We start from the raw sequence: 15,525 nt of genomic DNA, 5'->3' as shown, positions 1-15,525 counted from the left end.
TCACCGCAACCTCCACCTCCCAGGTTCAAGTGATTCTCCTGCCTTAGCCTCCCGAGTAGCTGGGATTACAGGCATGCGCCACCACGCCTGGCTAATTTTTTTATTTTTAGTAGAGACGGGGTTTCTCCATGTTGGTCAGGCTGGTCTCGAACTCCCAACCTCAGGTGAGCCGCCCGCCTTGGCCTCTCAAAGTGCTGGGATTACAGGCGTGAGCCACTGCGTCCGGCCGCAATTCTTAAACTATCAGTTCCTAGAAGGACCACTCTCAGGTACAGACACCCTCCAAATCAGAAGACACTCCTCAACCCTTCCTTACCCTCTCCTTGGAGCCCAGGATGATACTTGCAACATCAAATATCACAGCTAGGGCCACCTCCCCGATTTTGCAAAGCTCCTTTTCTTCATATGCCATACAAATAGCAATTGCGTCAATGAGAACCAAAGGATCCATTCCTTTCGAGCCATTTTCTTCACTGTGAAACATGGCTGTGCTGGGCTGGCTGCCCACCTGGTAGCAAGGCAGCAAGAAAGGGCCTAAAAGGAGAGATGGGAAGGCACGTGAGAACAGTCTTGTCCCTCAAACTGCAGAACTCCCCAATGTTTTCCTTGAAGTTAGAAACTCCATAAAAAGCAGGGCACGGCGGCTCACACCTGTAATCCCAGCACTCTGGGAGGCCGAGGCAGGTGGATCACTTGACATAGAAGTTTGAGACCAGCCTAGTCCAACATGGTGAAACCCCATCTCTACTAAAAATACAAAAATTAGCCAGGCATGGTGGCAGGCGCCAGTAATCCCAGCTACTCAGGAGGCTGAGGCGGGAGAATCACTTGAACCCAGGAGACGGAGGTTGCAGATCACACCACTGCACTCCAGCCTGGCCGACAGAGTGAGACTCCGTCTCAAAAAAAAAATAAATTAAAAAAAAAAGAAACTCCATAAAAAGCCACCACTGAGATTTCAAGCCAACTTCTGTTAAACTGCAATTATGTGTAAATTAAGTGGTCTGATATGCCTTTAGGCTGTATTTTTCTGAACGTTTTCTATGATACACTGTGTTATTTTCATGTATCTCAGTCATAACTCAAAAATATATTAGTTCAAAATGAGAACCACAGTGGCTCATGCCACTTTGCCACTTTCATAATCTTTTACAATTAAATAAGCCCAGTACTTTGGGAAGCCAAGGCAGGGGAATCACTTGAGGCCAGGAGTTCAAGACCAGCCTGAGCAACATAATGAGATGCATCTCCATAAAAATTTTTTTAAAAATTAGCCGGGCGTGGGCTGGGGGTGGTGGCTCACACCTGTTATCCCAGCACTTTGGGAGGCCGAGGCGGGTGGATCATGAGGTCAGGAGTACGAGACCAGCCTGACCAATGTGGTGAAACCCCGTCTCTACTAAAAATACGAAAAAAATTACCCGGGCGTGGTGGTAGGTGCCTGTAATCCCAGCTACTCAGGAGGGGTGAGGGAGGAGAATCACTTCAACCCGGGAGGCAGAGGTTGCAGTGAGCTGAGATCGCACCACTGCACTCCAGCCTGGGCGACAGAGCAAGACTCCGTCTGAAAAAAAAAAAATTAGCCGGGCGTGGTGTTACATGCCTGTAGTCCCAGCTACTCAAGAGGATGAGGCAGGAGGATCACTTGAGCTCAGCAGGTAGAGGCTGCAGTGAGCCATGACCACACCACTGCACTCCAGCCTGGGCAACAAAGTGAGACTCTGTATCTAAAAAGCAAAACAAAACAAAAATTAAAAAAAAAAATAAAGAAAACCACAATGGGGTAACATTTTTAAAAAAAATTATTAAATAGGCCAAGGGGCAGAATATGGGAATGACCATGGGTTATGCTCTGGATATTCCTAACACACAACAACAAAAAGCAATGGCATCCAGCTATGGCAGAGAACAGTCGGCCACAGCATTATTAGGTAATGCCTCGGAGGTACCCAGGTCCAAGGTGGAAGTTACTGAGAAGCTTAGTTTTGCCAGAAAGACAATGTTAACATAGAACAAACACTGAGAAACAATCAAAGTGCTAAACTGTACAGTATTGACCCGTCAGGCCAAGAAAAGTTAAAGGGGAAAATTCTATGTGCTCTGCTGGTTGATCTTAAGGGTGAGGGGCTTTGAGGACACCAACTGGGCAGTGCTACTCCAGTGCGGTCTGCAGACAAACTGTGACTGGTCTGGGAGGAGATGCTGAAATTGACAGTAGGTTTTCAGAAACTTATGTAGCAACTGGCAGTGGTATGACATTTTGTCTTTTTTTTTCTTTTTGAGACGGAGTTTCGCTCTTGTTGCCCAGGCTGGAACAATGGCACGATCTCTGCTCACTGCAACCTCCGTCTCCCAGGTTCAAGCGATTCTCCTGCCTCAGCCTCCCGAGTAGCTGGGATTACAGGCATGCACCACCATGCCCAGCTAATTTTGTATTTTTAGTAGAGACGGGGTTTCTCCATGTTGGTCAGGCTGGTTTCGAACTCCCGACCTCAGGTGATCCGCCCACCTCGGCCTCCCAAAGTGCTGGGATTATAGGCGTGAGCCACCGTGCCTGGCCATTTTTATTGTCTTTTACAAAGACATCACCTACAATGGATCAGAAATAAAAGTGAACAAATACAAGTGGCCCTTCACCACCAAGAGTGTGAGAGCCACTGAAATGGAGGTGAGCAGCCGTTCCAGGCAGGAGGAACAGCAGAATGAGGATCCTGGGAGCAGAAATGGGCATCGCAGGGGAGACTGCGAGGCATGGGTTGGAAAGCAGGGAGCAGGTGATGGAGAAGTTTCTGGAGGGCAAGACTGGCCTTGAAAAACACAGCCAGGCAGAGGAAGGTGAGCAGTATGAACACAAACTGTTTCACAGGCAGCTTGTCCCAAAGCACTTGGACACAGAAGTATTATTAAATTGGGTCTATCTTACAAACAAAACTTGGTAGGTAGTAACTTTCAAGCTGATATAGTGCCCACCACTGAAATACCAATTATCAATGTAGTAAATGGAAAATTAGAAAATAAAAGCCGAAAATCAATCAGCCAAACTCAGCTTTTTCTAGAACAACAAAATGTCCTGAGCAAGTTTTTAAAGCACCTATAAAAGTCAAAGAACCAATCCCGTGCCCCATCGTGCCCCCGTGCTCACCACACTGCTGGGCGACTGCCACCATCGTATAGTGGCGGATCAAGCTGGCGACGAAGGGCAGGGCGCTGGGCCGCAGGTCCTTAATGACAGCAGACATGAAGGCGCCTGTCAGGGCCTGCTCAAAAGTCTTCCTGGCTGGAGTGTCCTGGGCTTTGTAGCGATGTGAGATGATAACATTGGGGATGGTCTTTTCTGTAAAGCTGAAAGGCAAAATCAGATCTGGCGTCACGACACCCAACTCCTGAGCTGATGACTCCACTAGGACTTCTTTTCAAATTTTTAATCTGCTTGCTTCCCTCTTATTCAGACAGGCCTGGGTAATTTATCTGCTTTAATTTCAGCAACACCTGGATGGAGTCTCGCTCTGTCACCCAGGCTGGTGCAATGGCGCGATCTTGGCTCACTGCAACCTCTACCTCCCAGGTTCATGCGATTCTCCTGCCTCAGCCTCCCAAGTAGCTGGGATTACAGGTGCCCACCACCACGCCCAGCTAATTTTTTTTGTATTTTTAGTAGAGACGGGACTTCACCATATTGGCCAGGCTGGTCTCGATGGTCTTAAACTCCTGACCTCAGGTGACCCACCCCCGCCTCGGCCTCCCAAAGTGCTGGGATTACAGCACGTTTTTTTAGGCTGTAAGTTTCCCTCTGAGTGTCACTTTAGCTGCATCCCATTTAGATTTGGTCACGAATTATCATTTTCTTGGCTCTTTTTCCTTCTCCCATCCTCAATCTTCCATGGAGGAACTTTCTGTCTGAATGAACATCCTTTAGAATGTTCTTTGCTGAAGATGTGCTGGTGGCAGATTTCTGTTTTTATCTGAAAAAATCTTTATTTCATCCTTATTCATGGGTCATACTGCACCAGATATATGACTCTAAGTTGGCAATTCTTTTTTCAAACTAAAGGTTTATTCCACAGTTCAGTGGCTTTCACAGCTTCCAAGTGATCATTCATTTGAACGTCATCTTTTTGTTCTGCCATCTTTTAAGATTTTCCCTTTGTTTCTGATTTGTAGTTGTTTCACTATAGTTTGTCTCTGTGGATTTCTTTTCATTTATCCTGCTTTGGATTCACTCAACATCTCGGATCTGCACACTGTTTAATTTTTTCATCAGTTCTGGGAAATTCTCAGTCATTATGTCTCTCTGCTCTTTTTGAGGGGTTAAAAGTAAATGATGCTACTTCCCTCTACTCTTCATGTCTCTTACTCTCTCTTGAATTTTCCATCTTTTCTCTCTCTGCATGTGTTCTGGATAAGTATTCGACAACTTCTTAAAGGTTCTCTCTAACTTTTTGGGCAATTTTTATAGGTTTCTGTTTCTTGGAGGTATTTTCAAGTTTGTCTTTCATTAATCTAAACATTCTAAGCATAGTTACAACCTAGTTCTGATAATCCTAACACCTGAAGCCTGTGTGGGTCTATTTCTGCCTTCCATTGATTCTGCTGGCTCTTACTCATGTTGCTTTACTTCCTTGTGCATTTGGTTACCTTGACTCCTCTCTCTTCAATGTCCTTTAAACAATTGAGCACCTACTATATACTCAGCATTACTTCTGATGCTGTGAAGAATGTGAAAATATATAGGAAAAATCCATCCCCTGAAACTTACAATGCAGAAAAATGGTATGTGTGTGTTACCTCAAAAGATCATTACATTAAGGTCATGCACAGTCTCAAGAGTTAAGAGCAAGATACAGACATCACATGAGAAATATCTGGAGAAAGATCACTGTGAAATGAAAATGCAGAGGGTCCACTGCATGCCTTTCAGGCACCAGCTGCTGTGGACAGAATGGTGAGACAAAGGGAGGGAGAAAGGACATGACCCTTGATTTCTTCACACTTACAAACTAATGGAGGAGGTGACAAGACACAATAAAGGCAGGCGACAACTGTGATCCCTTCTAATTCTCAAGCACCCAGTTCTCCTTTCCATTTTCTCTAAGGCCCCAACAAGAAGGAGTAAGTAGATAATATGGCATCTGCTGGACTTCAAGGAGCCTGCTCCTAGCAGGCTGGGAGGCCCTCTGCAGCCCCAATTCCTAAAATAGGATCCACCCAAACACACAGAAGGAAGTGGCCGACATACTTGGGGTGTGCCAGGAGCTGGTAGAGTGCGTGCTTGTTGTCCTCCAGGCTCATCATGGCCACCAGGAAGCATTTGATCACTTCCCACGCCTGCCTCCGGTAGTAGGGCTCAGTGTTGGCGCTTTTCAGGCAGTCCAGAGCAGTTTCAATGGCCTACGACCAAGACACAAAGAAACTACAGTTTGTGCTGAAATTACATGATTGTGAAAAGCTTTCACTGAAAGCATCTGCAGCACCCAGAAGAATCTTTTTTTTTTTTTTTGAGACGGAGTCTCGCTCTGTCGCCCAGGCTGGAGTGCAGTGGCGCGTATCTCAGGTCACTGCAAGCTCTGCCTCCTGGGTTCACGCCATTCTCCTGCTTCAGCCTCCCAAGTAGCTGGGACTACAGGCGCCCGCCACCACGCCCAGCTAAGTTTTTTGTATTTTTAGTAGAGTCGGGGTTTCACCGTGTTAGCCAGGATGGTCTCGATCTCCTGACCTCGTGATCTGCCCGCCTCGGCCTCCCAAAGTGCTGGGATAACAGGCATGAGCCACCGCGCCCAGCCACACCCAGAATAATCTTTTTTTTTTTTGAGACGGAGTCTCGCTCTGTCGCCCAGGCTGGAGTGCAGTGGTGCCATCTCCGCTCACTGCAAGCTCTGCTTCCCGGGTTCACGCCATTCTCCTGCCTCAGCCTCCCGAGTAGCTGGGACCACAGGCGCCAGCCACCACACCTGGCTAATTTTTTTTGTATTTTTAGTAGAGACGGGGTTTCACCGTGTTAGCCAGGATGGTCTCAATCACCCAGAAGAATCTTAATGCACGTTTCTAGACAGGCGCCTTAACCAACTAAGCCACGGCACCAGTCTCATGCATATTTTCTTTTGAAGAGAGCACAGTGGGTACACACTTTACAGCTTTAATACAATACAGCTTTAATACAGCTTTAATAGGTATTCACCTGGTGAAGCTTCCAAAAGAGGCGGTGGAAGTATTACAAAACAAGGAATTGCACAGTTCAAATTAAAATGCCAAGATGGAGTTTAACAATTTCATGTTCAAATAGCCAATGGCAGATTACAGGAACCAAGTGAGCTCGGAGAGCCTCTTGTGGAAGATTTGCTGGGTTAAACCAGATTCTGCCTCACCTACACGCTCTTCAAGGTCCTAACAAGAATAATAATGAACTTTCTGCAAAGCAGACTTTCCTGTGCCTAGGTTCAAAACTGAAAGATGGCTTTCTTAAGCTTTTACTAAACTCATTCTTTAAGAAAGAAAAAGGTTGACATCATTTTTTTCAGAAAGCCTACATAGCTACATGCACACATTTTTATTCTATTCATTCTCATGGGGTTGACTGAGATAGTGGCGAAGACACAACCACACACAAAAGTAATCTGAAGCCTTTAACAGCCAAGACATTCACCTTAACAATAATTATGTACATATAAATCAAATAACTCATCTTTGTTAAAAATTTACCCAGGCCCTGTGTGAGGAACCAGGAGAGGGTGATGACAGGGACAGAGGCCCTCCCCTCCAGCCCGTCAGGCTTAGAGACACGCAGTGCACACAAGCATGACAACAGCTCCTCCCCCGATGAACCCCAGCTTGAGTGTCCGTGCTCTTCGAGGGTATTGCGGAACTGCATGTGATCTGATCAGTAACAGCTGTAAATGGTGGTACTTTCTACAATTTTATTTTTCAGAATCAATATAACATATGAGCCAATTACCTGCCAAAAAGAATCAAGGACTGCCAAGTGTGCCAAAAGCAGAATGGTTTAATGGAAACTCACTGGCACTTGGCTTAGCCATGCTCATCTTTCCCTTTACCTCATGGGCTCCTTAGCTATGAGCTATACCAGGTGTGCTGCAGCCAGTGCCGGCAGGATGGCGTCCTGCTCAGAAAGAATGCCTTGACAGGCACCATGGTGAGCCTCTGTAAGGGGGCCCAGACCTTTACAATCCTACCTCTGCAAAATCTGATTTCTTCCAGACTTCAGCTGCTTTGGGGCAAAACTACTTCTAAAGTGAATTTTTTGGGGGTGGGGGGAGCTCTTTGTCTATACAGAGTCAAATAAAATACACAAAAGACAGAATTTTAGCCATCCAATTCTCTTAGGAGAGTAGCATTCATTTGGAAAGTATGTGGATGAAGGTTTGGGTTAGAAGCTGAGACTGCACCCACCCTGAGGCTGGAGAGGGAACAGTGCTTCATAAGGCAGGAGTTGGGGAGGGCTGGGGATGAGGCATAGGCTTGAGGAAGTTGCGGGGGACAGGCTGACTGAGATGATGACAGAAAACAACTCCAGAGTGACGCTTATCTGTACCAGCTTCTCCCTCCCCAATGTTTACTTATGGACACAGAAGCCACTACATGGGCACATGTCTTCTACAAAGGTAAACACACCCAGTACTACACAATGATGCAACAGGGCAGGGAGGAGTTAGCCAGAGCAAAGGGAGGGCCTGGAGCAGTTCCAGGCCACACGATGCTGGCTGAAGATCAGATCTGCAAGAGGCTCAGGACCCCAGCAGGCAGCCAGTTTACTGAAATGCCCAACTCACGTGGATCCACTCAAACATTACGATAATATCCTTAAAAAAATACCCAATACACAACAGCTAGATGATGTCCTGCAAAGACATGGAAACAAATGCTGCCACCATGTGGGGAAGGACTGGTGACAGAGTCGGGGGAAAAGCCAACGTGACGATGGAATGATGCTGACACAGAACTAGGACAGGGAGCAGAAAAGTCAGCAGGGCAGGGAGGAGAGACGGTGGGTGTTCAACACAGACAGGGCAAAGGCAGCAGGCAGGACACTCCAGCAGGGTGCGGGGGCACTGTCTGCTTTTTACACAGTAAAAACGAGGATCTCTAAAGGGCCTAACAGAGACCCAGGAACTGTTGGCAGTGGGATGAGAGCCAGGAATGAGACAGTGCGAGCTGCGTTTGGATAGAGAATGGGAGAAAGCGAGGCACTGCGTGTGGCTGCGAAGACAGACAGGCATGGACTCTACTCAGGTTCTCAGTAAGCCTGCCAGGCATCAGAATGGAAGGAGTTCACGGCGGGATGGGCTGGCATCTCCTCTTGGTCACCAGGAGAGGGGGCTGCTCCAGAGTACCAAGTTCTCAGGTGACACCCCTCCACTGGTCTCCTGGCATTAGGAAAGCCCCTGTGCCAACCAGGCCGATCACCTGATACAATTGGTTCTACTCAGAGATTGCCTAAGGCACAGGTCTAATTAACATTTCACATAGACCGAAACATAGTATCTTCACAAGGCTTAAAACGAAACGACATTGTCACAGAGCTTACCTTCTCCATGGGGAGCTGGAGAGAAGCTTTGCAGTCGGAAAACTCCACAGTGATGCTGGGGCCCTGAACCTCGGTCACAACGTAGTGCAGCTTCTGCGACTCCTTCAGCATCTTCCTGTTACTGCCGCCAAACTTACCGAGCACACGGTAGGCCACGTGGGAGATGCTGTCAGCAGGGTTGCGTAAGGTGCGCCACAGAGCCTGAAAATCAGCGTGCTTTCATTAAGGTCCTCTTAAGGTAATGCCTTCATGAGGTTCGGATCAAAACTCAAAGGGAGGCCAGGCGTAGTGGCTCATGCCTGTAATCCCAGAACTTTGGGAGGCTGAGGCGGGTAGATCACCTGACGTCAGGAGTTCGAGACCAGCCTGGTCAACAGGGCAAAACCCCACCTCTACTAAATATACAAAAATTAGCCAGGCGTGGTGGCAGGCTGTTGTGATCCCAGCTATTTGGGAAGCTAAGGTGGGAGAATCACTTGAACCCAGAAGGCGAAGGTTGTAGTGAGCTGAGATCACACCACTGCACTCCAGCCCGGGTGACAAGGGCGAGACTCCATGTCAAAAAAACCCCTCAAAGTGATGGAACACTGCTTGGCAAAAATCCTTCCTCCCACCTCTGTTACCCAAACACACCGTTCTCCCTTCTTTGGAGAAACCAATGTTATTAGTCTTGCATGTTCTTCCAAGGGAAGTTTTATGTCTTTATAAAGAAAGTACCTGTGTAAACATAAATGTTCATCCATGCTCCTGGAATATAAATAGCAGCATATTATAAGTGCTGCAGAGCTCCAAAACAAGAAAACTAAGCAGTATCTTGTTTAGGCACATGCTGCTCACGCCTGTAATCCCAGCACTTTGGGAGGCTGAGGTGGGTGGATCACCTGAAGTCGGTAGTTCGAGACCAGCCTGACCAACATGGAGTAACCCCGTCTACTAAAAATACAAAATTAGCTGGGCGTGATGGCACATGCCTGTAATCCCAGCTACTGGGGAGGCTGAGGCAGAAGAATCGCTTGAACCCAGGAGGCGGAGGTTTTGGTGAGCCAAGATTGCGCCACTGCACTCCAGCCTGGGCAACAAGAGCGAAACTTCATCTCAAAAAAAAAAATGGGTGGGGAGGAGCACGCAGGTGGATGCGACTTAGCAGTGAGGTTCCAGTCCTGGGTGGGATGGCAACTTCTCAGGTTTTTAAGTCTATTTATTAGGCTTTATAACTTACAAACATGACATAAATTGTCTCATACACTTCAAATCTTACATTAGAAAGGGTGGCAAAGGAAAAACACAGATCACGAAGGCACCTCCATTACAGGACTATGGAAAAGAAGTAAGTTAATGTGAACTCTGCATTTAAGAAACATCCGCACTCAACTGTCGCAAAAAACTGTAAATTTCCCCCCATTTTTTGTCTGAATTATCAGAGGTCCTAAAAATTACTACAGGTCACTATGTAAGTCTATTTTCTTTTTCTTTTTTTTTTTTTGGAGATGGAGTCTCGCTCTGTCAACCAGGCTGGAGTGCAGTGGTGCAATCTCGGCTCACTGCAACCACTACTTCCCAGGTCCAAGCAAGCAATCCTCCCACCTCAGCCTCCTGAGCAGCTAAGATTACAGGCATGCACCACCATGCCCAGCTAATTTTTTTTAGTGCAGATAGGGTTTCACCTTGTTGGCCAGGCTGGTCTTGAACTCCTCACCTCCAGTGATCCACCCGCCTCAGCCTCCCAAAGTGCTGGGATTACAGGCGTGAGCCACCGCACCCTGCCATAAATCTATTTTCTTAAATCACCTTCCATTTAACAATGCCAAATATTCATGTCTAGCAATACTCCTTAACATAAAATCTTGGTACTTTTCTCTAAACCAAGCAAAATTCCAATTTCTCTTACGTTCCCGTAGATTCAAACAGGCTTCTTAATAATTGTCAGAAAAGTAGTCTAAGACCTCTCACCTCATCTACCCTCCACCAGGCCCACCCAACCCTTGGGTATCCTCAGGAGGGGGCAGCCCTGGGAACAAGCATGCCCTCCTGCTGTGCTCGCATGGCCTTACCTGGTTGATGGGACTGGGAGAGGCTGACCCTGTGCCGTTCATCTGGAGGCCTGTGGTGGTTCCTGTGGCCTTGAGCCTGTGTGTGTCTCTTTTGGGCTACCTGCCTCATGGATGGTAAGAAGGCCTAAGAATCACCTCCTCCTCCTCTCCCACAAGCTGCTCATGCACCCTGGGTCAGCTGCAGGGTTTGCCTTGTAGAACCAATACTACTGTTCTAAAGGCAGGCTCTCATCAATCCTCCAGGTGACCAGCAGGGACTCTGACCCACGGCCTATGCCATCTTTATCTTTTGGTTTTTTTTGAAACAGGGTCTTGTTCTGTCACTCAGCTTGGAGTGCAGTGGTTCAATCATGGCTCACTGTAGCCTCAACCTCTTGAGTTCAACGGATTCTTCCACCTCAAACTCGTGAGTAGCTGGGACTACAGGCATGTACCACCACATCCAGCTAATTTTCTGTATTTTTAGTAGAGATGGGATTTCACCATGTTGCCTAGGCTGATCTGGAACTCCTAGGCTCAAGCAATGCTCCTGCCTCGGCCTCCCAAAGTGCTGGGATACAGGTGTGAGCCACCACACCTGGCCCCTACACCATCTTCTTCCAGCCTGGATGAAGCCCAAGATCTAAATCTCAGGACAGGGAGGGAAAATATCCCAACCTCAAACTCAGTCCTAGCTGCAGTCTCCAATCTAATTTGTCCAGAGACTCCTAGGAGTAACCGAGCCTCCATCATCTAAAGCTCATACTCTGACTCCTATCTGGGGCCAACTACCTGCTATTAAAGGGGCAGATGCTTTGAGACACACACCCTAACCCTCCAACAATTACCAACCAGATCACAAATCAGTAACAACAGCAAAATATGTAGGAAAAACTAACTTTAACATATCAACCATTTTTTCTTTTTTTTTTTTTTTTGAGACAGTTTAAGCAATTCTCCTGCTCAGCCTCCTGAGTAGCTGGGATTACAGGGGGCTTGCTACCATGCCTGGCTAATTTTTGTATTTTAAGTAGAGACAGGGTTTCGCCATGTTGGCCAGGCTGGTTTCAAACTCCAGGACTCAAGTGATCTGCCTGCCTCAGCCTCCCAAAGTGCTGGGATTACAGGCGTGAGCCACAGTGCCTGGCCAACATATGAACTTTAATAAACAAATATACAAGTGTTTTCAAAACAACCTCCTTTATTATCTGCTTCTTTTTCCCTTTGGGTAGGGTGGAGCAAACACCTATATCTTTCCTTTAGAGTCAATATCCCTTTACTATGCAACTGAAGATCTTTCCTGGATAGAGAGGTTCTCACTGGAAGCAATGGTGGCCGTATAGTAACCATAACACCTGCCTTAATCAGTCATCAACTTATTAAGAATATAACCCTCGCCAGGCACGGTGACTCGCGGCTGTAATCCCAGCACTTTGGGAGGCTGAGGTGGGCGGATCATGAGGTCAGGAGTTTGAGACCAGCCTGGCCAATATGGTGAAACCCCATCTCTACTAAAATACAAAAATTAGCTGGGCATGGTGGTACACGTCTGTAGTCCCAGCTACTCAGGAGGCTGAGACAGAAGAATTGCTTGAACCCGGGAGGCGGAGGTTGCAGTGAGCCGAGATCGCGCCTCTGCACTCCAGCCTGGGAGACAGCAAGACTCTATCACAAAAAAAAAAAAAAAAAAAAAAAAAAAAGAATATAACCCTCGTGAAGGCTCTCTGAAAAACAGGCAATGCTGCAAAATAATGTCCATTCAGTACCAACAGTATTTCTTTACACATTTCCTCTTTTTTTTTTTTTTTTTTTGAGACAGGGTCTGATTTTGTCACCCAGGCTGGAGTACAGCAGTGTGATCATGCCTCGCTGCAGCCTCGACCTCCCTGGGCTCAGGTGATCCGCCTGCCTCAGCCTCAAGTAGCTGGGATTACAGCCATGCTTGGCTAATTTTTGTATTTTTTGTAGAGATGGGTTTTCACCATGTTGCCCAGGCTGGTCTCCAACTCCTGGACTCAAGTGATCCACCCTCCTCGGCCTCCCAAAGTGCTGGGATCACAGTCAAGAGACACCGTGCCCGGCCTTCTTTACATATTTCAATCCACCAGAAGACTCACGAAGATGAAGTAAGCAGAGAGCTGCACTGGTCCATCTTGCAGAGCCCACTCTTGAGTACAGAGAGCCCAATGACGGCCCACTGCTTCCAGGGAAGCAGCCAGCTAACAACCTCACTAAAATCTTACCTGCATGAGCTCTGCGCGCACCGGCTGGATGTGGTCATAGAGGAAGTCGGGCTGCAGGTTGTCCACACACAGCTCCAGCGTCCTGAGGCCTTGGCTGACCAATGTCTGAGACCCATTGAGTGCAGACACCAAGGGATCCATAAGCATGGGCAGGTATGGCAAGAGCGAGCTCAGCCGCACGGGGACGGTGAGACACAGCTCCACAAAGAGGTCCTTCATGTGCTGCTTGTGCAGGCCACTCTGAAGCATGTTCAGCCCTAGGGAAGGGGGTGCAGCTGTCAGAGGGAAGACGCTCCCCAGACTCGGGCCCAGGTGAAACACACTAAAGAACTGCCCCTCCTTCTCTCGTGCACATCAGCACAACTGCAGGGAGACCTCTGTGCCCTTAGACTCCACCCTGTTACATCTGTCCCATAACTGCACTCATGACCCCTTCTGAGTGGCAACAGTAGGCCATATGTAACTGTTATAAATTATAATTTAAATTATAATCATAGTACTATATCCTTTTAATATCATAAATTATTTTTTAATTATGTTGTACTATCAGACTTTCAGTAAACCACAGTTGAGGTCTATTCTCTAAACAGTTTTTAAAACTAATTTTTGTGTATTATAAATGGCGAGGAGCCTCTTTCTGATAAAGTCCCCCTCCCCACCACTCACGAGGACAGTTAAGGATTTACTGACCCCATTCCTGAGACAGTGCCACTGAGAGCTGAGGCTGGCTAGAAAGAGAAAGGCGTGTGGCAGCGGACCCAAGAAAAGGCACGTCCTGCACGGCACAGGCAGGCAGGATGAAGGACGAGAACTCAGGGAGAAAAGGAGCCATCAGGGATGGCCTCACGGGGCAGCAGAACCAGGTCCCAAATCCAAAGGATGAGGAGGATAGAGGAGGGCAAGGGGCTGAGTTCCCAGCACAGGGTCAGCTTGAATGAGACCGGGAGGGAGGAACAGCCCTTGGGGGACAGCTGGGAGCCCAGGAAATCAGACTGTGTGAACAGGGGCTCCAGCAGGGATCAACTAGAGACAGGGTTAAATCCGGACATGGAGCCAGGTTATGGTCCACTCCCATGGCAGATTCATCACCATTTCAGTCAACAGTAAAGGATGTCCCTGCTGCCTCCTGGGTAGCCTATGTCACTTCTCTAAGGAAGTTAAGGAAATACATGAGAAGGGTCAATCCCTTGCCAAGAGCTCACCATACCAAGAAGTGTAATGAATTCCTGGGACAGTGTTTCCAATCAGCACACACCCCAAAAGCATTCAATGAACCCAGATCCCTGTTAACTATGTACCTTGAGAGCATTCCTAATTATACAGGAATTACAGGATTCTGGCTATGTAAATCAGAAGCTAAATGAAAATATAAACTAACTGTAAGTCAACTCTGTCTCAACTTTGTCATCTGCTTTTTCTTTTTTTGTTCTGATTCTCTTTCAGTCTAGGGATCTCTGATCTTACTAAACCACTAGAAATCATTTTCTAGACTTGCTTACCAAACACTATAAAAATGCAACCAGCTCCTCTCCCTTCTCTCCCTCTCCCTCTCCCCACGGTCTCCCTCTCATGCCGAGCCGAAGCTGGACTGTACTGCTGCCATCTCGGCTCACTGCAACCTCCCTGCCTGATTCTCCTGCCTCAGTCAGCCGAGTGCCAGCAATTGCAGGCACGCGCCGCCACGCCTGACTGGTTTTCGTATTTTTTTGGTGGAGACGGGGTTTCGCTGTGTTGGCCGGGCCGGTCTCCAGCTCCTAACCGCGAGTGATCCGCCAGCCTCGGCCTCCCGAGGCGCCGGGATTGCAGACGGAGTCTCGTTCACTCAGTGCTCAATGGTGCCCAGGCTGGAGTGCAGTGGCGTGATCTCAGCTCGCTACAACCTCCACCTCCCAGCCGCCTGCCTTGGCCTCCCAAAGTGCCGAGATTGCAGCCTCTGCCCAGCCGCCACCCCGTCTGGGAAGTGAGGAGCGTCTCTGCCTGGCCGCCCATCGTCTGGGATGTGAAGAGCCCCTCTGCCTGGCTGCCCAGTCTGGAAAGTGAGGAGCGTCTCCGCCCCGCTGCCATCCCATCTAGGAAGTGAGGAGCGCCTCTTCCTGGCCACCATCGCATCTAGGAAGTGAGGAGCGTCTCTGCCCCGCCGCCCATCATCTGAGATGTGGGGAGCGCCTCTGCCCTGCCGCCCCGTCTGGTATGTGAGGAGCCTCTAGCCAGCCGCGACCCTGTCTGGGAGGTGAGGAGCGTCTCTGCCCGGCCGCCCCATCTGAGAAGTGAGGAGCCCCTCCGCCCAGCAGCCGCCCCGTCTGAGAACTGAGGAGCCTCTCCGCCCGGCAGCCACCCCGTCTGGGAAGTGAGGAGCGTCTCCGCCCGGCAGCCACCCCGTCCGGGAGGGAGGGTGGGGGGTCAGCCCCCCGCCAGGCCAGCCGCCCCGTCCGGGAGGGAGGTGGGGGGGTCAGCCCACGGCCCGGCCAGCTGCCCCGTCCAGGAGGGAGGTGGGGGGGTCAGCCCCCCGCCCGGCCAGCCGCCCCATCTGGGAGGGAGGTGGTGGGTCAGCCCCCCGCCCGGCCAGCCGCCCCGTCCGGGAGTTGAGGGGAGCCTCTGCCCGGCCGCCCCTACTGGGAAGTGAGGAGCCCCTCTGCCCGGCCAGCCGCCCCGTCCAGGAGGGAGGTGGGGGGGTCAGCCCCCCGCCCGGCCAGCCGCCCCGTCCGGGAGGTGA

General features: G+C 49.0%; 1 protein-coding gene across 13 annotated transcripts in view; it reads right to left on the bottom strand.

Annotated features, from left to right (window-relative positions):
* The window catches only part of TRRAP (transformation/transcription domain associated protein), a 136,256-nt gene that overhangs the window by 82,328 nt on the left and 38,403 nt on the right, over positions 1-15,525 (bottom strand). For all 13 annotated transcript variants that reach the window (XM_034964495.3, XM_034964499.3, XM_034964498.3 and 10 more), the window contains exons 20-24: positions 12,813-13,069; positions 8,540-8,740; positions 5,237-5,388; positions 3,143-3,342; positions 317-534 (exon numbers count right to left, since the gene is read on the bottom strand). In XM_034964495.3, the coding sequence (XP_034820386.1) occupies positions 317-534; positions 3,143-3,342; positions 5,237-5,388; positions 8,540-8,740; positions 12,813-13,069 (1,028 nt within the window). The remainder of the gene's footprint in view (positions 1-316; positions 535-3,142; positions 3,343-5,236; positions 5,389-8,539; positions 8,741-12,812; positions 13,070-15,525) is intronic.

This window comes from Pan paniscus, chromosome 6, assembly GCF_029289425.2.
Source record: "Pan paniscus chromosome 6, NHGRI_mPanPan1-v2.0_pri, whole genome shotgun sequence".
NCBI classification, from domain to species: domain Eukaryota; kingdom Metazoa; phylum Chordata; class Mammalia; order Primates; family Hominidae; genus Pan; species Pan paniscus.
The sequence above is the reverse complement of the archived record's forward strand: the minus strand, read 5'-3'. Positions and strand labels throughout refer to the sequence as shown.